This window comes from Cherax quadricarinatus, chromosome 31, assembly GCF_038502225.1.
Source record: "Cherax quadricarinatus isolate ZL_2023a chromosome 31, ASM3850222v1, whole genome shotgun sequence".
Lineage (NCBI taxonomy): Eukaryota > Metazoa > Arthropoda > Malacostraca > Decapoda > Parastacidae > Cherax > Cherax quadricarinatus.
Window position 1 is genome coordinate 1,588,136 of NC_091322.1, and position 27,325 is coordinate 1,615,460.

At 46.7% G+C, this 27,325-nt stretch overlaps 1 protein-coding gene across 3 annotated transcripts in view; it reads right to left on the reverse strand.

Annotated features, from left to right (window-relative positions):
- The window catches only part of LOC128697901 (FERM domain-containing protein 4A), a 54,521-nt gene extending 27,517 nt beyond the window's left edge, over window positions 1-27,004 (reverse strand). For all 3 annotated transcript variants that reach the window (XM_070090153.1, XM_070090154.1, XM_070090152.1), the window contains exon 1: window positions 26,871-27,004. In XM_070090153.1, coding sequence (XP_069946254.1) covers window positions 26,871-26,998 — 128 coding nt within the window. In that variant the 5' untranslated portion in view covers window positions 26,999-27,004. The remainder of the gene's footprint in view (window positions 1-26,870) is intronic.
- Window positions 27,005-27,325: the final 321 nt, after the last annotated feature.

Consider the following 27,325-nt stretch of genomic DNA (forward strand, 5'->3'; position numbering starts at 1 on the left):
AACTACATCCAAGAGTTGCGGAAAGAAGATTAGGGCTTCTGTGAAGACTACTTGCTGTTGTAGATTCACCGGTATAATCGCCCGGCCCAGGCCTTTTCCAAGAGGTGGCCCGGCCTTGGCTCCCTATCGTGGGAGTGTCTCAGACCAATGTCTGCCATGGGAGGAGGTATAAGTACCTCCTCATCTTCTGGGACCAGTTGTCCCCAGGCCTAGCCCCATTCCCCGCCCTTAATCGGCTCGGAGGGAGAAGCTAGGCACCTTCGGCTGCCACAAACCCCGCCCACACTGGGCTCGAAGGGTGTGGCAGCTGCATAGCAGCAGATGATGTCAGGAGGTGCAAAGACAGCAAGCACTACAGGATCCTTTTGGAGTTACACCCCAGCTTTGGGCCGAAGCCCGAGCGCTGGAGAAGCTCAAAAATCCTCTTGCTGTGTGTGTTGTTGCTGCTGCTACTTCACTTATCCGTTGCACTCGTCTGAAGACTACTTCAAACTTCTTCACACACTTAAAATGTTGTACTGAAGAGTAGTGTGCTGAGTATTTAAGAGAGGAGCTAGACGATGCACAGAAGAAAATGAGTGAAAGAGCTCCTGGAAGCTCAGCAAAAATTGATTTGAGACAAAGTTTCTTAACAAAAATAATTGCATTCTCTTGCATGTGACCAGCTGCCACTAAATATTGTGAAGAAATTTATTTTCCCGGATCATCATCTAGAAGCAGAATCGAAATTTGAGATTGCTGCATAATCAATAATCAGAAAAGCACTTCTTCCAGCACACGCAAGAAATATGGAAGCTGCAATGAAAGAATTCCAAGGTCTCAGACGAATTTATCTAACACTGGATCTTTGGACCAATTACGAGATGTCATTCCTTGGCGCAACAATTTACTTTATAAACAAAAACTGATAACCAAAGTCGAGAATCCTTACTTTTGATATATTTGGAGAGAGAGAGAGAGAGAGAGAGAGAGAGAGAGAGAGAAAGAGAGAGAGAGAGAGAGAGAGAGAGAGAGAGAGAGAGAGAGAGAGAGAGAGAGAGAGAGAGAGAGACTGCCTTCAGCACAGCAACTGCATAAGAGTTGGTTGACAGTTATGCTATCGTTGGTAAAGCAAAGAAAAATATAGAACAAGGCCTCATTAATAATTAAGGCTTTTGGTGTGTCCCCCCCCCCACGCAACTGGTTTTCACGTAGATGGACCTAAAGATGTAACTTATCAGGATCAGGAAGCAGTAGATATCACCAAAGAGGAAATGTACCTGGAAAGTGTTTTCCTTTGCCAGAACTTGTAAGTTGTTCTGCTCACACTTAGCAATTCTGTATAAAAGATGGTCTCAGTTATCCGGAGGTCACTAATTCTTTTCTACAGCAACTGAAAAAAAAAATCATCTTGTGAATTCAATCCCAAGGTCAACTTCCGTTGCACCATTCCTACAAGAGAAAGATATTTATTTGCAATTTCCAAATGTAACAAGATGGCATTCACAATTACAGATGACCAAGTCACTTCTGAAAGAATCTAAACATGTTAACAAGGTTTACTGGATGGTAGGTATAACAAAAACAAGAAATTATCGTTTTGGAGATCGCAGCACTAAAGAACGTTGTGACAGCTCTTAATCCATTTCAAGAGACAATGGAACAAGTGAAGAGAAAATGGTTACCTCAACAATTGTACCAGTAATTATTGGTCTACAGCAATCCATGCCGCAGTTACTAGATTCTGACCTGTCGTCCTACTGCGAAAGTCTGGCTACAGTTTTGCATGAAGCAGTGAAATAAAGACTTGATTCATTTTTGGAGATGACGGACACACCAGCAGCAGCACTTTTTGATCCTCGTTTCAATATGAATTGGCTTCCATCAGTAGAAATGAGAACAGTGCTTTAAGAGATCAGGATTCTTGCTGCAAGCGAATATAAGAATGAAGAAGCGGTGTGAAATGGTCCAAAACAGTGAATCAACCGAGTCAAATTCACTTAAAGAGTCCCCACCTTTTTTCGTTCACACCTTCAGCTGAAGGTAAACAAATCACCCACTGATGAACTAAAGCAAATTTTGAAATATATATACAGGAGGATTGTGCTCCATTGGAGGATTTCCCTCCAGAGATGTTGCCTTTGAAGAAACCAGCAAAAGAAATACACGTAATGGGGTGCATGATCTCTTTAACACCCTGTTTAGACACCAGTAAATTATTTTTATTCAATATGGCGCTATTAGGACTAGCAACCTTCCGTATTTTTTTCCTGATATTAATTCTTTCCATTCTTGAATCTTAATAAATTGTAATATGAGAGTTGTTGTACACCATTAAAGCCAATATTTTTTCATTATTTTATAAGTTAAATAACTCATTTGCAACTATACGCAACAATTGTCCTCAAACATTTGTTAAGTTATACCATGAATTAAGGAAAGATCCTGGACTTCACCTTACGAAAGCAGACAAAGCAAATGTGATAGTAATTATGGACAAGGTAGATTATAGTGGTAAAATAACATGTTAGAAGACAGGGGAACTGACGTGCGCCCTTAAGTACCTAAAGTTAAAAACAAAAGAAGTAAAGTGTTCGAATATTATTTCCAACATTTAACAATGATTCCATCAATAAAATGTGAAGTAATTGAAGAAAATAATTTAATACACAATATCAACTAATTGTAATTAATTTTTTTCTGATAAAGTAATTGTAATTGAAAATATGGAAGATTAATTGACTTATAATGATGTAATTACTCCAAGGTTGCTGACGAAGGTGGTAGCAACTGCAAAACTATGAACCGATGGCGCTGACGTTACTCGTTATAAGAATGACGAAACACAAGGATTAACCTGAGTTTAGAACAAGCAAGGGAAACATGTTGAAGGTCAGGGAAAGGAGCTAAGGGAAAAGGTTAAAGGGAAGATGTAGTAGTTAAAGGGAGGACGAAGAGGTTCGAAGGAAGGGGTAGGGTTGGAGGAATGGGGGAGGGGTAACAATCAACACCATAATTTACTGATGGTAGCAACGAAGACTCAACACAGTGTGGAGTTCCCCTGGGTAACTATCAAGAAAGTATCCCAGGGGAGCAGTTCACACATCACAACTCAACATTAAATGCTCCAGTGAGAGTTTCTGCTTCTTAGTTTTTACACAGAAACCGTATCATCGACCTCCAGTATTTACAGTAAGAGCGCCACTATTTTCCTGAAAGTCATTTACTAGTGCTCATGGAAAAGCCACAACTTTCAGCTTTTGCTCTTCAGAATTCCTCCTGGGAAACTACTTAACACTTCTCCAACAGTCCCAGGACGATACTTTGTTTCCCTCTCATAGATCTACCCCATTTCTCTATGTTAAGTAAAAGGACACAAGTGCAACTAATGCAACATTTCGCTCTCTAGGAGCTTTGTCAAGCCCTGGAGAGCGAAACGTTGCCACAACAAAATCTCACATTATTTGAATTTGTGTCCTTTACGTAACATATTGTCAGTTATTCTACCAACATTAACACATTTCTCTAACCTGACAGTGTTAGAGAATGAGAAAAGAGATAAGAGACAAACCTCATACGAAAAATTCACACACAATACCTCATTCGTGTAGACAGATGGTTCATACAACCAACAAGTTGATAAATTAAGACACAGGTGAAAAACTTGATTATCTTTACTGCGAAAACGTTTCGCCACACAGTGGCTTCCTTAGTCTAATACAGAGAAGAATGGTTGAAGATCAGACGGAGTTTGAGGTAATCAGTCCCTCAGCCTGGAGTCGATGTAATCAGTCCATCAGTCTTGAGAAGAACACGGCATATGTACGAAGAAGTTGCTTAGATACGGTAGACAGGTGAGGTGAAGCAGTCGTAGGTGGTATCACATTTGACAAATCCAAATGTGGAAGTAGGTCATGCCTAAAGGTTAGGCAAGTGAAGAATTCCCTGTATTAAGATCCCAAGATGTTGCTGTGTCTGACAGTATATAAACAACTTGTTCGTGCATATGCTGTATTATTTTAGAAGATTGATGGACTGAATACATCGGCTCCAAGCTGAGGGACTGATTTCCTCAAACTCCTACTGTTCTTCATCATTGTCCTTTGTATGGACTGATGAAGCCACTGTGTGGCGAAACGTTTCCCCAATAAAGATACTCAAGTGTTGCACATGAAACAGCAACACTGACGGGAAGTACCATGAAACAGCAACACTGACGGGAAGTACCATGAAACAGCAACACTGACGGGAAGTACCATGAAACAGTAACACTGATGGGAAGCACCATGAAACAGCAACACTGACGGGAAGTACCATGAAACAATAACACTGACGGGAAGTACCATGAAACAGCAACACTGACGGGAAGTACCATGAAACAGCAACACTGACGGGAAGCACCATGAAACAGCAACACTGACGGGAAGTACCATGAAACAGCAACACTGACGGGAAGCACCATGAAACAGCAACACTGACGGGAAGTACCATGAAACAGCAACACTGACGGGAAGTACCATGAAACAGCAACACTGACGGGAAGTACCATGAAACAGCAACACTGACGGGAAGTACCATGAAACAGCAACACTGACGGAAGTACCATGAAACAGCAACACTGACGGGAAGTACCATGAAACAGCAACACTGACGGGAAGTACCATGAAACAGCAACACTGACGGAAGTACCATGAAACAGCAACGCTGACGGGAAGTACCATGAAACAGCAACACTGACGGGAAGTACCATGAAACAGCAACACTGACGGGAAGTACCATGAAACAGCAACACTGACGGGAAGTACCATGAAACAGCAACACTGACGGGAAGTACCATGAAACAGCAACACTGACGGGAAGTACCATGAAACAGCAACACTGACGGGAAGTACCATGAAACAGCAACACTGACGGGAAGTACCATGAAACAGCAACACTGACGGGAAGTACCATGAAACAGCAACACTGACGGGAAGTACCATGAAACAGCAACACTGACGGGAAGTACCATGAAACAGCAACACTGACGGGAAGTACCATGAAACAGCAACACTGACGGGAAGTACCATGAAACAGCAACACTGACGGGAAGTACCATGAAACAGCAACACTGACGGGAAGTACCATGAAACAGCAACACTGACGGGAAGTACCATGAAACAGCAACACTGACGGGAAGTACCATGAAACAGCAACACTGACGGGAAGTACCATGAAACAGCAACACTGACGGGAAGTACCATGAAACAGCAACACTGACGGGAAGTACCATGAAACAGCAACACTGACGGGAAGTACCATGAAACAGCAACACTGACGGGAAGCACCATAAAACAGTAACACTGACGGGAAGTACCATGAAACAGCAACACTGACGGGAAGCACCATGAAACAGTAACACTGACGGGAAGTACCATGAAACAGTAACACTGACGGGAAGTACCATGAAACAGTAACACTGACGGGAAGTACCATGAAACAGTAACACTGACGGGAAGCACCATGAAACAGTAACACTGACGGGAAGCACCATGAAACAGTAACACTGACGGGAAGTACCATGAAACAGCAACACTGACGGGAAGTACCATAAAACAGTAACACTGACGGGAAGCACCATGAAACAGCAACACTGACGGGAAGCACCATAAAACAGTAACACTGACGGGAAGCACCATAAAACAGTAACACTGACGGGAAGCACCATAAAACAGTAACACTGACGGGAAGCACCTGAGAACTACGAGTAGCTTGATACTTACACATTCAACTCTTCACCAACCATTGTTGTTTGAACAAATGTCAACTATGTGACTAGACTCATTAGTCTTCTCGCTCGCTCGCTCGCTCGCTCGCTCGCTCTCTCTCTCTCTCTCTCTCTCTCTCTCTCTCTCTCTCTCTCTCTCTCTCTCTCTCTCTCTCTCTCTCTCTCTCTCTCTTTTCTTCTTCTTCTTCTTCTTCTTCTTCTTCTTCTTCTTCTCCACTTAGTTCTCTCTTCACTCACTGTTTCCTCTCCTCTCTCGCCACATACACGGAGGCTTACTCTGCCATTAGCTCCCACCCTATCAGCCTACCTTTCAAATTTTGTTGACCAATCCAAAGGTTTGTTATATCTCATGTCAGGTAACCCCCACTCCCCGCTAGGGCTAGACTTAATTAACCCAGGCTGGCAGAATCTGACTTAACCTGACCCGCCCTACTATGAACATAGCACAGCAGCCCTAATGGGCCATGTGGTGTATAATGGAAGGCTTTAAACGAAATGATAATTTTTATCACACCCACAGTGGTATCAACCCTTTCCACAGCTGTATCAAACGTTCCCAGAACTGTACTGAACGTAATAAAGTTTTGAAAACCGACTGACGGACTGAACATATCGACTCCAGGCTGAGGGACTGATTACCTCAAACTCCTCCTCTTCTTGCACCTTTCTGCTTGTATTGGACTGATGAAGCCACTGTGTGGCGAAACGCTTCCTAAATAAATATTCCCATATGTTGCTGGTAGGTAAGACACATAGGCAACAGTTAGGCAACTTTATTCCGAAACCTTTCGCCTACACAGTAGGCTTCTTCAGTCTGAAGAAGCCTACTGTGTAGGCGAAACGTTTCGGAATAAAGTTGCCTAACTGTTGCCTATGTGTCTTACCTACCAACCTGTCGGTATTTTATACCACTTTAATGTTCATCTTGTCAGACACTGCAACACATGGCCTCTTGGTACAGAAAACACCTTGGACAACCCTTTCAAGTGAGAACTGTTGGTTCTGAGAGGGACCTGACCTCTCAGTGGCTACATTCTCACTACTACTACTACTCTGCACCTCTCCTTCCGACAGTATTTAATAATGGCAATCAAGTCTCCGTCCCTGACTTTCGCTTGGCTGATTTCATAGGACTGAAAAATTACTTAAGTGGGCTGAACTGGAATGACCTGACTAAGGGTCAGGTAGGTGGTGATGGTTGCCGATATGATGCTTTCCAGGGCATAGTTCTAGCTGCTCAGTCAAATTATGTTCCAAATAGGGAAATCAGATCAAACAAAAATGATCCTAAATGGATGAACAATAGATTAAAATATCTGATTGGTCAAAAGAGAGGCATATATAGGCAAATCAAAAGAGGAGAGGGGCAATTGAGAAATCGATATATTCAGTTAAAGAGAGAAATAAAAAAGGAATTAGAAAAGCAAAAAGAGATTATGAGGTTAAAGTTGCAAGAGAATCGAAGACTAACCCAAAAGGATTCTTTCAGGTATACAGAAGTAAGATCAGGGACAAGATAGGCCCACTCAAAAGTTCCTCGGGTCAGCTCACTGACAGTGATAAGGAAATGTGTAGAATTTTTAACACATACTTCCTCTCAGTTTTTACACAGGAGGATACCAGCGATATTCCAGAGATGATAAATTATGTAGAACAGGACGATAATAAACTGTGCACGATTAGGGTCACAAGTGACATGGTCCTTAGGCAAATAGATAAATTAAAACCTAACAAATCCCCAGGCCCTGATGAACTGTATGCAAGGGTTCTAAAGGAATGTAAAGAGGAGCTTAGCACACCTTTGGCTAATCTTTTCAACATATCACTACAAACTGACAAAGTTGATCCCATGTATCAGAAACCTTCCCTATGAGGATAGACTAAGGGCCCTGAATCTGCACTCTCTAGAAAGACGTAGAATTAGGGGGGATATGATTGAGGTGTATAAATGGAAGACAGGAATAAATAAAGGGGATGTAAATAGTGTGCTGAAAATATCTAGCCTAGACAGGACTCGCAGCAATGGTTTTAAGTTGGAAAAATTCAGATTCAGGAAGGATATAGGAAAGTACTGGTTTGGTAATAGAGTTGTGGATGAGTGGAACAAACTCCCGAGTACAGTTATAGAGGCCAGAACGTTGTGTAGCTTTAAAAATAGGTTGGATAAATACATGAGTGGATGTGGGTGGGTGTGAGTTGGACCTGATAGCTTGTGCTACCAGGTCGGTTGCCGTGTTCCTCCCTTAAGTCAATGTGACCTGACCTGACTAGGTTGGGTGCATTGGCTTAAGCCGGTAGGAGACTTGGACCTGCCTCGCATGGGCCAGTAGGCCTTCTGCAGTGTTCCTTCGTTCTTATGTTCTTAAGTCTCCGCACTGTCACTTGATCTTCAGATAGTTCCTGACTATGGAACTGAACTTCTCCAGACTGAGGGACTGACAACCTCAAATTCTACGACTTTAAGGGTGATGGACTGATTACATCGTCTTCATATCTCTACTGTTCCTGCCTACTTTCTGTATTCGACTGAAGAAGCCTACTGTGTAGGCGAAACGTTTCGGAATAAAGTTGCCTAACTGTTGCCTATGTGTCTTACCTACCAACCTGTCGGTATTTTATACCACTTTAATGTTCACCCATATGTTGCATAAGTGTCTCAATTCTTCAACTTGTCGGTTTTCAAAACCATTCATCACAACTGTCAGACACTGCATCATCATGGGATCTTGATACAAGAATTCTTCAAAACTTGTTCAACCTTTGGACGAAGACCTACTTCGACTAGTGGATGATACCACTATGACCCCGCCTCCCCCTGCTTCGCCTCACCTGACTACAGTATATAAGCCACGTCTAAGGCCCTATTCTGTACATTCTACAAGATTGATGGACTGAACACATCGACTCCAGGCTGAGGAACTGATGACCTCAAACTCCTCCTCTTCTTGCACCTTTCTGCTTGTATTGGACTGATGAAGCCACTGTGACGCGAAACGTTTCTTAAATAAAGATTCCCATATGTTGCATGTGATGAATGGTTTTGAAAACCGACAAGTTGAAGAATTGAGACACTTATGCAACACATGGGAATCTTTATTGAAGAAACGTTTCGCCACACAGTGGCTTCATCAGTCCAATACAAAGTAGAAATGGGTAAGGAGAGTAGAAGTTTTGAGGTAATCAGTCCCTCAACCTGGAATCGATGTGTTCAGTCCATCACTCTTGTAGGAAGTGCAGCACAGGGCCAGAGAGGTGGATAAATACATGAGTAGATGTGTATAGTAAAAGGACACAAGTGCAACTAATGTGACATTTATTGTGGCAACGTTTCGCTCTCCAGGAGCTTTATCAAGCCATTACAAGAGCGAAACGTTGCCACAATAAATGTCACATTAGTTGCACTTGTGTCCTTTTACTATACATATTGTCGGTAATTCTACCAACTTTATTACAATGAGTAGATGTGGGTGGGTGTGAGTTAGACCTGATAGCTTGTGCTACCAGGTCGGTTGCCGTGTTCCTCCCTTAAGTCAATGTGACCTGACCTGACTAGGTTGGGTGCATTGGCTTAAGCCGGTAGGAGACTTGGACCTGCCTCGCATGGGCCAGTAGGCCTTCTGCAGTGTTCCTTCGTTCTTATGTTCTTATATACTGCGGTGAGATGAGTTGAAGCAGGAGGAGGCGGGGTCACAGTGGGACCTGCCACTAGTGTAAGTAGGTCGTCATCCTGTTGTTAGGCAAGACACATATGCAACAGTTAGGTATCTTTATTTCGAAACGTTTCGCCTACACAGTAGGCTTCTTCAGTCGAGTACAGAAAAGTTGATAGAAGCAGAAGATACTTGAAGACGATGTAATCAGTCCATCACCCTTAAAGTTTTGAGGTGGTCAGTCCCTCAGTCTGGAGAAGAGCATTGTTCCGTTGTCTGAAATAAAGATACCTAACTGTTGCATATGTGTCTTGCCTAACAATCTGTCGGTATTTTATACCATTTTAATGTTCAGGTCGTCATCCTGCAAGAGTGATGGACTGAACACATCGATTCCAGGTTGAGGGACTGATTACCTCAAAACTTCTACTCTCCTTACCCATTTCTACTTTGCATTGGACTGATGAAGCCACTGTGTGGCGAAACGTTTCTTCAATAAAGATTCCCATGTGTTGCATAAGTGTCTCAATTCTTCATATGTTGCATAAGTGTCTCAATCTTCAACCTGAGGACTTCTATTATTTATATTTCTTGATGATGATGCCAAGAATTCTATTCGCTTTACTGTGAACACTTACGGACTGTTGTCTTTGTTTCATATTGAACTGGTTTGGTAACAGAGTTGTGGATGAGTGGAACAAACTCCCCAGTACAGTTACAGAGACTAAAACGTTGTGTAGTTTTAAAAATAGGTTGAATAAATACACGAGTGGGTGCGGTGGGTGTGAATTGGACCTGGTTAGCTTGTGCTACTAGCTCAGATGCCGTGCTCCTTCCTTAAGTGAATGTGACCTGACCTAACGAGGTTAGGGCATTGGCTTAAGCCGGTAGGAGACTTGGACCTGCCTCGCATGGGCCAGTAGACCTGTTACAGTGCTCCTTCTTTCTTATGTGATATTATTTAGCTTACAGGTGTCATGGTTTTCCTTTCCAACGCACAGAATGGTAGGTACTACCATTCATGGAAAATAATATGTTGTTAGGTAAGACACACATGCAACAGTTAGGTATCTTTATTTCGAAACGTTTCGCCTACACAGTAGGCTTCTTCAGTCGAGTACAGAAAAGTTGATAGAAGCAGAAGATACTTGAAGACGATGTAATCAGTCCATCACCCTTAAAGTTTTGAGGTGGTCAGTCCCTCAGTCTGGAGAAGAGCATTGTTCCATGGAACAATGCTCTTCTCCAGACTGAGGGACTGACCACCTCAAAACTTTAAGGGTGATGGACTGATTACATCGTCTTCAAGTATCTTCTGCTTCTATCAACTTTTCTGTACTCGACTGAAGAAGCCTACTGTGTAGGCGAAACGTTTCGAAATAAAGATACCTAACTGTTGCATATGTGTCTTACCTAACAACCTGTCGGTATTTTATACCATTTTAATGTTCGAAAATAATATGGTTGGTATTATCATTCATGGTACATATTTTGGTAAGTAATACCACTCATGGTAGCTACTGCCACTATTACATTCAACATAATTCTTCGGCTAGTATTAGCCTTCACAAACACTAAACACAAGTACAGATACAAGTTCACTAATACAACAACCAACTGCAACAGTTACCATCATTACTTGCGACAGGTACCATCACCTGCGGCATCTACCACCACCACCACCACCACCACCACCACCAGCATCTACCACCAGCATCAACCAGCATCAGCACCAACCAGCACTAGCACAAGCACCACCACCACCAGCATCAACCAGGCCACTTACACTGGAAAAAGTCATCACAAACACCACCACTCGTCATCGACAATGACATTAATCTCGACCATTAATCTTAGACGAAACAGAGCCCATCCCCCTTCCCCCAGTCTCACCCATACCCAGCCCCAAGCTCCTCTCACCCATACCCAACCCCAAGCTCCTCTCACCCATACCCAGTCCCTTGCTCCTCTCACCTATACCCAGCCTCGTTACGCGAGACGCAGAGGGCAACGGGAGAAATGGGAGGAGAGCAGAAGTGAAAGAGAAGTTGGAGGAGAGCTGATGGGAGAAATGGAAGGGAAAGTGAGAGGACAACGGGGACTTGGGAAGGAGAGGAGAGGGATGGGAAAGGGAGGAAGGTGAATGGCGGTAAAAGAGATGGAGGGGAGGGAAGGGAATGGGAGGGAGGGGAAAAGGGGAGGGAGGGAGGGAGGGAGGGAAGACAGAGGGTAGCGACAGTGGGAGGTCTGAAAAGATCTAGGGGTGAATGTGATGTACAGATTCCACGAAATAATGGTAATGGGAGCTAGGAGGGAAGAAGGGGAGAAAGGAAGTTAGAAGTGGAGAAGGAGAGCTGGAAGGGGAGAGGGAGAGCTGGAAGGGGAGAGGGAGAGCTGGAAGGGGAGAGGGAGAGCTGGAAGGGGAGAGGGAGAGCTGGAAGGGGAGAGGGAGAGCTGGAAGGGGAGAGGGAGAGCTGGAAGGGGAGAGGGAGAGCTGGAAGGGGAGAAGGGGAGCTGGAAAGGAAAAAGGATGAAGGTACCTCTCCCCCCCCCCACACACACTTACTTGAAGGGGTACGATCACACACATACGGGCAAGTAAATTTTATTACAGATTCCTGTGGTTTCTGTCCACTTGGTAGTAACAATAGATTCCTGTGTGTTAGCAGACTGTTGGGCGTCGCAGCCTAGAAAAAGAAACTTGTTAATTAAACTCCGGTATCTGCAGGAGTATCATATCCTGTGTAAGGAAACACTGTGTACTCGCCTAATTGTGGCTGTAGGGGTCGATTCACAGCTCCTGGACCCGCCTCTTCGCTGGTCGTTACTAGGTCCACTATCTCACTGCTCCATGAGCTTTGTCGTACGTTTTCTTAAATGTGTGGATCCTGCCTTTACTACATCACCTTCCAGACTATTCCACTTTCTGACAACTCTATGACTGAATATATACTTCCTAACATCCCTGTGCCTCCTGGAGGTTACCTGGAGGTTATTTCGGGGATCAACGCCCCCGCGGCCCGGTCCACGACCAGGCCTCCCGATGGATCAGGGCCTGATCAACTAGGCTGTTACTGCTGGCCGCACGCAGTCCGACGTACGAGCCACAGCCCGGCTGATCCGGCACCGACTTTAGGTATCTGTCCAGCTCTCTCTTGAAGGCAGCCAGGGGTTTATTGGCAATTCCCCTAATGCTTGATGGGAGGCTGTTGAACAGTTTTGGGCCCTGGACACTTATGGTGTTTTCTCTTAGTGTACCAATGGCGCCCCTACTTTTTATTGGCGGCATTTTGCATCGCCTGCCCAGTCTTTTACTTTCGTAGGGAGTGATTTCTGTGTGCAGATTTGGGACCATTCCTTCCAAGATTTTCCAAGTGTAGATTATGATATATCTCTCCCTCCTGCGTTCCAACCAGTACAAGTCAAGTGCTTCCAAGCGTTCCCAGTAGTTAAGGTGCTTGACAGAACTTATACGTGCAGTAAAGGATCTCTGTACACTCTCTAGATCTGCGATTTCACCTGCTTTGTATGGAGATGTTAATGTACAGCAGTATTCCAGCCTAGAGAGAACAAGTGATTTGAAAAGGATCATCATGGGCTTGGCATCTCTCGTTTTGAAAGTTCTCATTATCCATCCTATCATTTTCTTTGCACGTGCGATCGTGGCACTGTTGTGATCCTTGAAAGTGAGATCCTCAGACATTACTACTCCCAGGTCCCTTACATTATTTTTCCGCTCTATTGTATGGCCGGAGTCAGTAGTATACTCTGTTCTGAGTCTTCAACTTCAAATTGTGACGCCTTGTTTCTGTGTCCCCTCTCTGGAACATCCTGTCTCTGTCCACCTTATCTATTCCACGCAGCATTTAGTATGTCGTTATCATGTCTTCCCTAACCCTCCTGTCCTCCAGTGTCGTCAGGTCGATTTCCCTCAACCGTTCTTCGTAGGACATTCCCCTTACTTCTGGAACTATCTTTGTTGCAAACCTTCGCACTTTCTCTAATTTCTTGACGTGCTTGACCAGGTGTGGGTTCCAAACTGGTGCTGCATACTCCAATATAGGCCTCACATACACTGCGTACAGTGTCTTGAACAATTCCTTACTAAGGTATCGGAACGCTATTCTCAGGTTTACCAGGCGCACATATGCTGCGGCAGTAATCTGGTTGATGTGTGCTTCCGGAGACGTGCTTGGTATTATACTCGCCCAAAGATCTTTCTCTTTGAGTGAGGTTTGCAGTCTTTGGCCACCTAGCCTATACTCTGTCTGCAGTCTTCTTTGCCCTTCCCCAATCTTCATGACTTTGCATTTGGCAGGGTTAAATTCAAGTGGCCAGTTGCTAGACCACGCGTCTGGCCTGTCCAGGTCTCTTTGAAGTCCTGCCTGATCCTCATCTGATTTAATTCTCCTCATTAACTTATCTGCGAACAGGGACACTTCTGAGTCTATCCCTTCCATCATGTCCTTCAAATATACCAAAAATAGCACTGATCCTAGGACTGACCCCTGTGTGACCTCCCTCGTCACAGGCGCCCACCGTAATACCTCATCATGTACCATGACTCGTTGTTGTCTCCCTGTCAGGTATTCTCTGGTCTACTGCAGTGCCCTTCCTGTTATACGTGTCTGATCCTCTAGCTTCTGCACTAATCTCTTGTGAGGAACTGTGTCGAAAGCCTTCTTGCAGTCCAAGAAAATGCAATCAACCCACCCCTCCCTCTCGTGTCTTACTTCTGTTACCTTGTCATAAAACTCCAGAAGGTTTTTGACACAGGATTTGCCTTCCATGAATCCGTGTTGGTTGTCGTTTATAATTTTGTTCCGTTCCAGGTGTAGGTGGTGCGTGCGTGTGTGCATTTAGGGGAAGCCTCATAGTGAAAAGGCTGGAGACTTCTGGCCTACAGCTATCATTCAACTCCCCTTGTGGTTGCTTTGTGTGTGAATCTACCTGGGGTCTACCTGGAGGGCATTTCGGGGATCAACGCCCCTGCGGCCCGGTCCCTGACCAGGCCTCCTGGTGGATCAGAGCCTGATCAACGAGGCTGTTACTGCTGGCCGCACGTACGAACTACAGCTCGGCTGATCCGGCACCGACTTTAGGTATCTGTCCAGCTCCCTCTTGAAGACAACCAGGGGTCTATTGGTAATTCCCCTTATGGCTGGTGGGAGGCTGTTAAACAGTCTTGGGCCCTGGACACTTAGTGTTTTCTCTTAGTGTACTAATGGGGCCCCTACTTTTCACTGGGGGTATGTTGCATCCCCTACGAAAGCTATTGCTTTCGTAGGGGAGTTATTTCTGTACGCAGATTAGGGACCAGTCCCTCTAGGATCTTCCAGGTGTAGATTATGATGCATTTGTCTCGCTTGGGCTCCAGTGAATACAAGTCAAGTGCTTCCAAGCGTTCCCAGTAGTTAAGATGTTTGATGGAACTTATATGTGCAATAAAGGATCTCTGTACATTCTCTGGATCTGCAATTTCATCTGCCTTGAATGGAGATGTTATTGTACAGCAGTATTCCAGCCTACAGAGAACACGCGATTTAAAAAGGATAATCACTGGTTTGGCATCTCTTGTCTTGAATGTTCTCATAATCCATCCTATCAGTTTCCTCACAGATGTGATAGTGGCATTGTTTACCTGGAGAGTTTACCTGGAGAGAGTTTCGGGGGTCAACGCCCCCGCGGCCCGGTCTGTGACCAGGCCTCCTGTTGTGATCCTTGAAGGTGAGATCCTCAGACATTACCACTCCCAGGTCCTTCACATTACTTTTCCGCTCTATTGTGTGATTAGAGTTTTGTAGTATACTCGGTCCTAGCTATTATTTCCTTCAGTTTTCCATAACGGAGTAGTTGGAATTTGTTTTCATAGATCATCATCATTGATTTCCGTTGACCACTGGAAAACTTGGTTTATATCTTGGAGATTTGCCGTATCCTCAATGGATGACACTCATGCAGATCCTAGTATCGTTTGCAAAGGATGATATGGTGCTATGGTTTATATCTCTGTCTGTGTCTGATACGATGATGAGGAACAGGATAGGGGCGAGTAAAGTGCCTTGTGGAACAGAGCTTTTCACTATGGCAGCTTCTGATTTAACTCTGTTTACCACTACTCTTTGTGTTCGATTGGTTAGAAAGATGAATATCCATCTGCCTACTACTTTGCCAGTTATCCCTTTAGCACGCATTTTGTGTGCTATTACACGATGATCGCACTTGTCAAAGGCTTTTGAAAAATCTGTGTATATATCTGCATTATGTTTATTTTCCAGTGCATCCAAGACTATATCATAGTGGTCCAGTAGTTGCGATAGGCAGGAGCGACCTGCTCCGAACCCGTGTTGCCCTGGATTGTGCAATTGTTGTGAGTCCAAGTGGTTTGCAATCCTGCTTCTTAGAACTCTTTCAAGGATTTTTATATGGGACGTTAAAGCTATTAGTCTACAGTTCTTAGCTATTGCTTTGCTGCCACCTTTATGGAGTGGGGCTATATCCGTTGTTTTTAGTGACTGTGGAATCTCACCTGTGTCTATGCTCCTTCTCCATAGCATACTTAGGGCCTGTGAGTGCATGGGCATGTTGTCAGTGGCTTTCTCAAAGTCAAGTGGAGTTAGGGTTATGTCAGAAATTTGGCATACACTGACAGGGTTTTGAGACTCATTCATGAAAAAATTATTTGGATTGTCTATCTTTAGACTGATTAGTGGCTCGCTGAACACAGTCATATTGAGATTTCAGTATCTCTCTCGTTTCTTTGTCATCTGTGTAGGATCCGTCAAAAAACTGATGCACTACAACTTACTGGAAACATGGTTTGTAACACGGTGGTACAAGCCATGAACACAAATTAGCATAAGCGGCCAAAAACCTGTTAGTACACTGTCAGGCAGAACAAAAATGTATTGTGTTCATACCCTGGTCTCTGCCCTCCCCCTCCCCCCCACCCACACACCTACCCACCAACCTCACTATCATCCCACTCCCCATTTTCCTATCCCGTTAAAACCCTAATATTTCGTGCATTATGGGGAATACGGGGAAGCAAGAGAGCTAACGAGAAGGTAAGGGAGAGAGCAGGTGAAAGAACAGAAGCAGAACAGACAATATAGGGGCAAGAGAGCAGGAGAAAGAAGCAGAATAGACAATATAGGGGCAAGAGAGCAGGAGAAAGGATAAGGCAGAAGAAAGGAGAGAGGAGAGGAAAGGAGAGCGAGCGAGGGCTACCACTACAGTACAATGGAAATACTTTAAGTAAACAGTATAAAATAAGAGTGACATAAATGTGTGATTATAGATGTCTATTGTAGAGTGACTGACCACCTTGGGTGTGTGTACTCACCTAATTGTGTTTGCAGGGATCGATTCATAGCTCCTGGCCCCACCTCTTCACTGGTATTTACCAGCTCCACGCTCTCCCTGCTCCACGAGATCTATCGTATTTCTTCAAGTTATGTATGGATCCTGCCTCCACTATATCACTCTCCAGATTGTTAAAGTTCCTGATAACTCTATGACTAAAGTAATACTTCCTAACATTCCTGTGACTCATCTGAGTTTTCAACTTCCAGTTGTGACCCCTTGCTGCTGTGTCCCATCTCTAAAAGTTTCTATCCCTGTCCACCCTGTTAATTCCTTTCAGTATTTTACATGTTATGTCCCCCTCTCTCTCCTGTCCTCCAGTGTTGTCAGTGTTGTCAGTGTTGTCAGGAGGGCTGTAGCATCACAATGGTCCCACCCACCACCCCACCCACACAACGTTGCTGTAGCATCACAATGGTCCCACCCACCACTCCACCCACACAACGTTGCTGTAGCATCACAATGGTCCCACCCACCACCCCACCCACACAACGTTGCTGTAGCATCACAATGGTCCCAGCCACCACCCCACCCACACAACGTTGCTGTAGCATCACAATGGTCCCACCCACCACCCCACCCACACAACGTTGCTGTAGCATCACAATGGTCCCAGCCACCACCCCACCCACACAACGTTGCTGTAGCATCACAATGGTCCCAGCCACCATCCCACCCACACAACGTTGCTGTAGCATCACAATGGTCCCAGCCACCATCCCACCCACACAACGTTGCTGTAGCATCACAATGGTCCCAGCCACCATCCCACCCACACAACGTTGCTGTAGCATCACAATGGTCCCAGCCACCACCCCACCCACACAACGTTGCTGTAGCATCACAATGGTCCCAGCCACCATCCCACCCACACAACGTTGCTGTAGCATCACAATGGTCCCAGCCACCATCCCACCCACACAACGTTGCTGTAGCATCACAATGGTCCCAGCCACCACCCCACCCACACAACGTTGCTGTAGCATCACAATGGTCCCACCCACCATCCCACCCACACAACGTTGCTGAAGCATCACAATGGTCCCACCCACCACCCCACCCACACAACGTTGCTGTAGCATCACAATGGTCCCCCCCCCCACCCCACCCACACAACGTTGCTGTAGCATCACAATGGTCCCACCCACCATCCCACCCACACAACGTTGCTGTAGCATCACAATGGTCCCAGCCACCACCCCACCCACACAACGTTGCTGTAGCATCACAATGGTCCCAGCCACCATCCCACCCACACAACGTTGCTGTAGCATCACAATGGTCCCACCCACCACCCCATCCACACAACGTTGCTGTAGCATCACAATGCTCCCACCCACCACCCCACCCACACAACGTTGCTGTAGCATCACAATGCTCCCACCCACCACCCCACCCACACAACGTTGCTGTAGCATCACAATTCTCCCACCCACCACCCCACCCACACAACGTTGCTGTAGCATCACAATGCTCCCACCCACCACCCCACCCACACAACGTTGCTGTAGCATCACAATGGTCCCACCCACCACCCCACCCACACAACGTTGCTGTAGCATCACAATGGTCCCACCCACCACCCCACCAACACAACGTTGCTGTAGCATCACAATGGTCCCACCCACCACCCCACCCACACAACGTTGCAGAAGCATCACAATGGTCCCACCCACCACCCCACCCACACAACGTTGCTGTAGCATCACAATGCTCCCACCCACCACCCCACCCACACAACGTTTCTGTAGCATCACAATGGTCCCAAACCACCACCCCACGCACACAACGTTGCTGTAGCATCACAATGGTGCCCCCCCCCCACCCCACCCACACAACGTTGCTGTAGCATCACAATGGTAACACCCACCACCCCACCCACACAACGTTGCTGTAGCATCACAATGGTCCCACCCACCACCCCACCCACACAACGTTGCTGAAGCATCGCAATGGTCCCACCCACCACCCCACCCACACAACGTTGCTGAAGCATCACAATGATTCCACCCACCACCCCACCCACACAACGTTGCTGTAGCATCACAATGGTAACACCCACCACCCCACCCACACAACGTTGCTGTAGCATCACAATGGTCCCACTCACCACCCCACCCACACAACGTTGCTGAAGCATCACAATGGTCCCACCCACCACCCCACCCACACAACGTTGCTGAAGCATCACAATGTTTCCACCCACCACCCCACCCACACAACGTTGCTGTAGCACCACAATGGTAACACCCACCACCCCACCCACACAACGTTGCTGTAGCATCACAATGGTCCCACCCAACACCCCACCCACACAACGTTGCTGAAGCATCACAATGGTCCCACCCACAATCCCATCCACACAACGATGCTGAAGCATCACAATGGTCCCACCCACCACCCCACCCACACAACGTTGCTGAAACATCACAATGGTCCCACCCACCACCCCACCCACACAACGTTGCTGAAACATCACAATGGTCCCACCCACCACCCCACCCACACAACGTTGCTGAAGCATCACAATGGTCCCACCCACCACCCCACCCACACAACGTTGCTGAAACATCACAATGGTCCCCCCCACCACCCCACCCACACAACGTTGCTGAAGCATCACAATGGTCCCACCCACCACCCCACCCACACAACGTTGCTGAAGCATCACAATGGTCCCACCCACAATCCCATCCACACAACGTTGCTGAAGCATCACAATGGTCCCACCCACAATCCCACCCACACAACGTTGCTGAAGCATCACAATGGTCCCACCCACCTCCCCACCCACACAACGTTGCTGTAGCATCACAATGGTCCCACCCACCACCCCACCCACACAACGTTGATGAAGCATCACAATGGTCCCACCCACCACCCCACCCACACAACGTTGCTGAAGCATCACAATGGTCCCACCCACAATCCCACCCACACAACGTTGCTGAAGCATCACAATGGTCCCACCCACCACCCCACCCACACAACGTTGCTGAAGCATCACAATGGTCCCACCCACCACCCCACCCACACAACGTTGCTGAAGCATCACAATGGTCCCACCCACCACCCCACCCACACAACGATGCTGAAGCATCACAATGGTCCCACCCACCACCCCACCCACACAACGTTGCTGAAGCATCACAATGGTCCCACCCACCTCCCCACCCACACAACGTTGCTGTAGCATCACAATGGTCCAACCCACCACCCCACCCACACAACGTTGCTGAAGCATCACAATGGTCCCACCCACCACCCCACCCACACAACGATGCTGAAGCATCACAATGGTCCCACCCACCACCCCACCCACACAACGTTGCTGAAGCATCACAATGGTCCCACCCACCTCCCCACCCACACAACGTTGCTGTAGCATCACAATGGTCCCACCCACCACCCCACCCACACAACGTTGCTGAAGCATCACAATGGTCCCACCCACCACCCCACCCACACAACGTTGCTGAAGCATCACAATGGTCCCACCCATCACCTCACCCACACAACGTTGCTGTAGCATCACAATGTTCCCACCCACCACCCCACCCACACAACGTTGCTGAAGAATCACAATGGTCCCACCCACCACCCCACCCACACAACGTTGCTGAAGCATCACAATGGTCCCACCCACCACACCACCCACACAACGATGCTGTAGCATCACAATGGTCCCACCCACCACCCCACCCACACAACGTTGCTGAAGCATCACAATGGTCCCACCCACCACCCCACCCACACAACGTTGCTGAAGCATCACAACACTCCCACCCACTACCCCACCCACACAACGTTGCTGTAGCATCACAATGGTCCCACCCACCACCCCACCCACACAACGTTGCTGAAGCATCACAATGGTCCCACCCACTACCCCACCCACACAACGTTGCTGAAGCATCACAATGGTCCCACCCACCACCCCATCCACACAACGTTGCTGAAGCATCACAATGGTCCCACCCAGCACCCCACCCACACAACGTTGCTGAAGCATCACAATGGTTCCACCCACCACCCCACCCACACAACGTTGCTGAAGCATCACAATGGTCTCACCCACCACCCCACCCACACAACGTTGCTGAAGCATCACAATGGTCCCACCCACCACCCCACCCACACAACGTTGCTGAAGCATCACAATGGTCCCACCCACCACCCCACCCACACAACGATGCTGTAGCATCACAATGGTCCCACCCACCACCCCACCCACACAACGTTGCTGAAGCATCGCAATGGTCCCACCCACCACCCCACCCACACAACGTTGCTGAAGCATCACAACACTCCCACCCACCACCCCACCCACACAACGTTGCTGAAGCATCACAATGGTCCCCCCCCCCCCCCCCCCCACACAACGTTGCTGAAGCATCACAAAGGTCCCACCCACTGCCCCACCCACACAAAGTTGCTGTAGCATCACAATGGTTCCACCCACCACCCCAGCCACACAACGTTGCTGTAGCATCACAATGGTCCCACCCACCACCCCACCCACACAACGTTGCTTAAGAATCACAATGGTCCCACCCACCACCCCACCCACACAACGTTGCTGAAGCATCACAATGGTCCCACCCACCACCCCACCCACACAACGATGCTGTAGCATCACAATGGTCCCACCCACCACCCCACCCACACAACATTGCTGAAGCATCACAATGGTCCCACCCACCACTCCACCCACACAACGTTGTTGAAGCATCACAACACTCCCACCTACCACCCCACCCACACAACGTTGCTGAAGCATCACAATGGTCCCACCCACCACCCCACCAACACAAAGGTGCTGAAGCATCACAATGGTCCCACCCACCACCCCACCCACACAACGTTGCTGAAGCATCACAATTGTCCCACCCACCACCCCACCCACACAACGTTGCTTAAGCATCACAATGGTCCCACCCACCACCCCACCCACACAACGTTGCTGAAGCATCACAATGGTCCCACCCACCACCCCACCCACACAACGATGCTGTAGCATCACAATGGTCCCACCCACCACCCCACCCACACAACATTGCTGAAGCATCACAATGGTCCCACCCACCACTCCACCCACACAACGTTGTTGAAGCATCACAACACTCCCACCCACCACCCCACCCACACAACGTTGCTGAAGCATCACAATGGTCCCACCCACCACCCCACCTACACAACGTTGCTGAAGCATCACAATGGTCCCACCCACCACCCCACCCACACAACGTTGCTGAAGCATCACAATGGTCCCACCCACCACCCCATCCACACAACGTTGCTGAAGCATCACAATGGTCTCACCCACCACCCCACCCACACAACGTTGCTGTAGCATCACAATGGTCATACCCACCCCCCCCCCCACACAACGTTGCTGAAGCATCACAATGGTCCCACCCACCACCCCACCCACACAACGTTGCTGAAGCATCACAATGGTCCCACCCAACACCCCACCCACACAACGTTGCTGAAGCATCACAATGGTCCCACCCACCACCCCACCCACACAACGTTGCTGTAGCATCACAATGGTCCCACCCACCACCCCACCCACACAACGTTGCTGAAGCATCACAATGGTCCCACCCACCACCCCACCCACACGTTGCTGAAGCATCACAATGGTCCCACCCACCACCCCACCCACACCACGTTGCTGAAGCATCACAACACTCCCACCCACCACCCCACCCACACAACGTTGCTGAAGCATCACAATGGTCCCACCCACAACCCCACCCACACAACGTTGCTGAAGCATCACAATGGTCCCACCCACCACCCCACCCACACAACGTTGCTGAAGCATCACAATGGTCCCACCCCCCACCCCACCAACACAACGTTGCTGAAGCATCACAATGGTCCCACCCACTGCCCCACCCACACAACGTTGCTGAAGCATCACAATGGTCCCACCCACTGCCCCACCCACACAACGTTGCTGAAGCATCACAATGGTCCCACCCACCACCCCACCAACACAACGTTGCTGAAGCATCACAATGGTCCCACCCACCACCCCACCAACACAACGTTGCTGAAGCATCACAATGGTCCCACCCACTGCCCCACCCACACAACGTTGCTGAAGCATCACAATGGTCCCACCCACCACCCCACCCACACAACGTTGCTGAAGCATCACAATGGTCCCACCCACCACCCCACCAACACAACGTTGCTGAAGCATCACAATGGTCCCACCCACTGCCCCACCCACACAACGTTGCTGAAGCATCACAATGGTCCCACCCACTGCCCCACCCACACGAAATTCCCCTAAACCCTCCACGGGAATGTTCTTAATTCAAGGACATCCTGCAGGCGCACACTCACCCATCTGCCTTAGGCTTAGAAATACTACTGCTTAGGCCTAGCTCAAGGGGAAGAACCGGGGAAGGTAAGGGGGCGAGAAAGACATAAAATGCGACTCTACGTTGGTCTCATATTAAAAAAGGAAGAGAACAACAGGGCTGAAAACAGTAGCAATTACAAAAGGTCAGTTGTTACTGCCTGGTGGTGAGTGCGAGGCTGCTCAAGTGATGCTTGACCTTGCTGTTCCATCTCAGCAAAGTTGTTAGAGACACAGATAGTGGAAATCACAGAATGGTTATTATCATAACCATAATTTTTAAAGGGGTGGACCGGTAAGCCAGCGGAAGGCCTCGGTCGGATGACCGAAAGTTCCAGCGGCAGGTCGTCATATGTCCCGCGTCAGGAAACACTTTTCCTGTTTCCTGACAAATCTTATCTAAGAGAGAGATTTTGTTCAGATTTTTAACCCCGGAAGGTTAGCCACCTCAGAATAACCCAAGAAAATCAGTGCGTCATCGAGGGCCAGTGTCTTATTTCCATTGGGGTCCTCAATCTTGTCCCCAGGATGCGACCCACACCAGTCGACTAACACCTAGGTACCTACTTGCAAGGTGAACGGGACGACAGGTGTAAAAAAACACACCTAATGTTTCCACCCTTGCCGGGGATCGAACCACGGACACTCGGCTCTTCAAGACGCACTGAAACAACTATCACAGCCCCACCAATCAGCAACTGTTTGGTGAAAAGCACCCAATTCTTCAGGGATGTGACATCTAGATGTCTTCCTTCAGTCTGTTTATGACCTGTGCGAGCTCAGACAAGCGACCACTTACCCAGTTATGTTTATGGGGGTTGAGATACTGCTCCTGGTCTAGACTACTGTCAACGACATCGCTGACTGCTAGCTTCTTTCTGCCTTACCGTATATACTCTGGAAGCTGTACCAGCAACCAGGAGGCCGAGTCTAGCCCGCAGCGTCGGTGACCACCGGAAGCAACTAAAAGGTAACCACTGCCTCATTGAAGTCATTCCACTTTTCAACCACACACTAGCTATAGAAAGACTCCATTAAACCCCTTATAGCTCAGCTATGACTTCTGCTTCTCCTTGTGTTTCCTTGATCTTAGTCTTCTTAATTCATACAGTGTTACTACTGTACGTACCCTATCAATTCCTCTAAGATTTTGTATGTAGTAATTTTTGCGAGTCCTCCTTTCCACTCAAGGTCGTTCACTTCCTTTAACTCTTCCTCATAGCGCTACCGTTTTGGTGTTTAGGGGACACGATGTCTTTTATTATTGGTGTTATCTTTATTACAGTAGGACTGTCGTGAGGAAAGCTATCACAGCGTGGTGTGATACATATTTACGCCAACTCAGTATTTGCATCTTGTACTTCTTGTTGAGACATCTCCATTCTCTCCACATCGAAGCAATTAAAATTTGTCAACATAAAGTTTCGTTGTTTTCCTCTGTCCACCAGAAGACTTGGTTAATGTCTGAGTTTAGCTTCTAGCTAGGCAGCTAACACGAGTTTCTTTGTCTTGTTCACAAAGGATAATATGAAGCTATGGTTAGGGTTTTCATTGTCAACAATGAGGGTAAGTAGTGATGGAAAACTCCAGCAATGATGTACGAGAAGTTATATTAAGCAAATTTAACTTAGACAATCAGAGAACTGACTGGGACAAAATTAACAAAGAACCATTAGACATACCCTGGGACTCTGGCATGAACACCCTCAACCTTCACCAGTGCTTGGAAGAGCTGAAAACAGAAGCATACAAGGTCTACATTCAATAAGTACCACTGAGAAACCATATAAAGATGATAGAAGAACATTCAAGAGGAAAAATGGCTACTGAACTGCTTAAAACATGAATGTTACAATGGAGGAAATGTAACCTATTCAGTGAGATTACAAAAACAGAATAAAAATTTCAGCTGCTGTACCAGACAGAAGCAGTACAAAGGGAACAAAAAGATATCCAGGACATTGGAAGAAATTCCAAATATTTTTGTCTATAGGCAAAATCCAAGTTAAGAACTACCTGTAGAACTGGACCACTGAATACAGACGGTTGTAAGACGGCGATGAAAAATTAATTAATGAAATTCTAAAATCCCAATATAAGATGAATCAACGTTCAACAATCCGCTAAACTAAAGCAGCGTGGAGAATTCAGGAAAAAAAATTCATTACCCCCGAAGACCACATAGATCAATAACTGAAGCACTACTCCTGCAGAATTAAAAAAAAAAAACAGAAAACATACCCACTCATACAGCACCTGGACTGGATAAGTGGAATCCCTCTTTTTATAAGGAAATGCAAACTACCACTAGCACGAGGTTTCAGTATCGTTTGCAGAATTTAGATGTAGGTGAAATCCCAGAAATCTTAAAGAGTGCAGACATAGCTCCTTTGTATAGGGGAGGCACAGCCAGAAACTGCAGACAAGTAGCCCAAACATCCCACATCATAAATCTACGAAAAGGTGACGAGACACCAAATTACGAACATTATGGAACAGCACAGACTGCACAAACCAGACCAGCATCGATTTAGAGAGGGAAGATCATGCTCGTCTCAACTACTAAACCACTATAATAGGATTACGGAGGCACTGGGAGAAAATTTAAACACAGATGTAATGTAAATGGATTTCACAAACGCTTTTGACAAATGCGATCATGGGATGACTGAACACCAAATCAGGACGACAGATATAACTTGGGAAATATAGTAAATGGATATTCAACTTTCTGACAGATAAAACACAGAGTGGTAGTAAACATGGCAAAATCCAGTATTAGTAAAGTAAAAGAACTCAGTACCCCAAGAAATATTGCTGGTACTTTAAACGTTTAGTTTCATACTGGACATAACCCCACTCCACAGTTTTGTATCATTTGTGAATGATAAAATAAGCATAAAAATCACCTCAGTAAAAGATAAGACCCTACAAGTGTAAAATATATGCAAAGTATTCAGTGGGCTGTGGAAAATAACATGACTTTCAATGGTGACAAGTTCCAACTGTTTAGATATGGAAAGAACACACAAGAGAAACGCCAATTAGACCGAAAGGAATATGTGAAAGACCTGAGAGTAATTATGTCAGCTGACTTTCCTTTCAAAGAACACAATGAGGCAAATGTCATGACAGCCAAGAAAATGATGAGGTGGAAAACGAGAACGTTCAAAACATGGAAAACAGTGCCAATGAAGACACTTTTTAAATTGCTTGTGATCTCTCGCTTGGAGTACTGTTAAGTGCTGACGACCCTGTTCAGGGCAGGAGAGATATCACAGCTGGACCAGATTCAAAGTGACCCACATAAGAGCCAATAAATTTAGCATTTAAATTTTTGGGAATGACTCAGTCCTAAATATGTACTCACTGGAATGGAGGAGAGATACACCATACACTCCAAATTTTCACAATGCCATAAATAGACTAGTGTGAAATATGAGAGAATGCTTAGTAAAAGGCAGCGAGTGGTGCCATGGAGGCAATAAGAAAACACTATCAACATACGTGATCTCAGACTGTTCAACATCTTGCCAGAGGATATTAGAAACACTGCTGGAACAAGTGAAGAAGTCTTGAAGAAATAAGACAATTTTCTCACCAAATACCGGAACAATCAAGCTGTGATGGATACGAGGATAACAGGTTGGCTGACCATCTGACCATGCCTGGCCAAGAGCAGGGCTGCGAGGGTAGGAAAACTCTTGAAATCCACCTAAGATGTACTTACCAGTATTGAAGAGACGGGTGGTCACGGATGACGCTCGTCGGGATCAACTGGTTCTTCTTCAGCTGAGTTCGCATACACGACTCACTGCAAGTAAACAAGAATAATACCAGTGTACACAACACACACATGGCGCACGCACGCGCTCGCAAAAAAAAAAAATTAATGTGAAGATCTGGGATCATGGTCCTGCATCTAAGTCAGTTACTGTTGAAGGGTTTAGATCGTTTGACCCAATGAATCGCTTGTGTGGAATAACTAAATGCTCTGGATGTCTTACTACTGGAAACTTCTCTGAACCTGACTGACCACCTGAGAACGTGTTGCCAGAGCTACAAGAATGACTTCAGCTTTATCACCAAGTTTCATTTCTAGAGGGAGTTTTGTAAGAGTAAAAATGAAAAACAGTGACCAGTTAGTGGGAACATTCTTCGTTTAAGTTCCTGAATGTTGTTTTG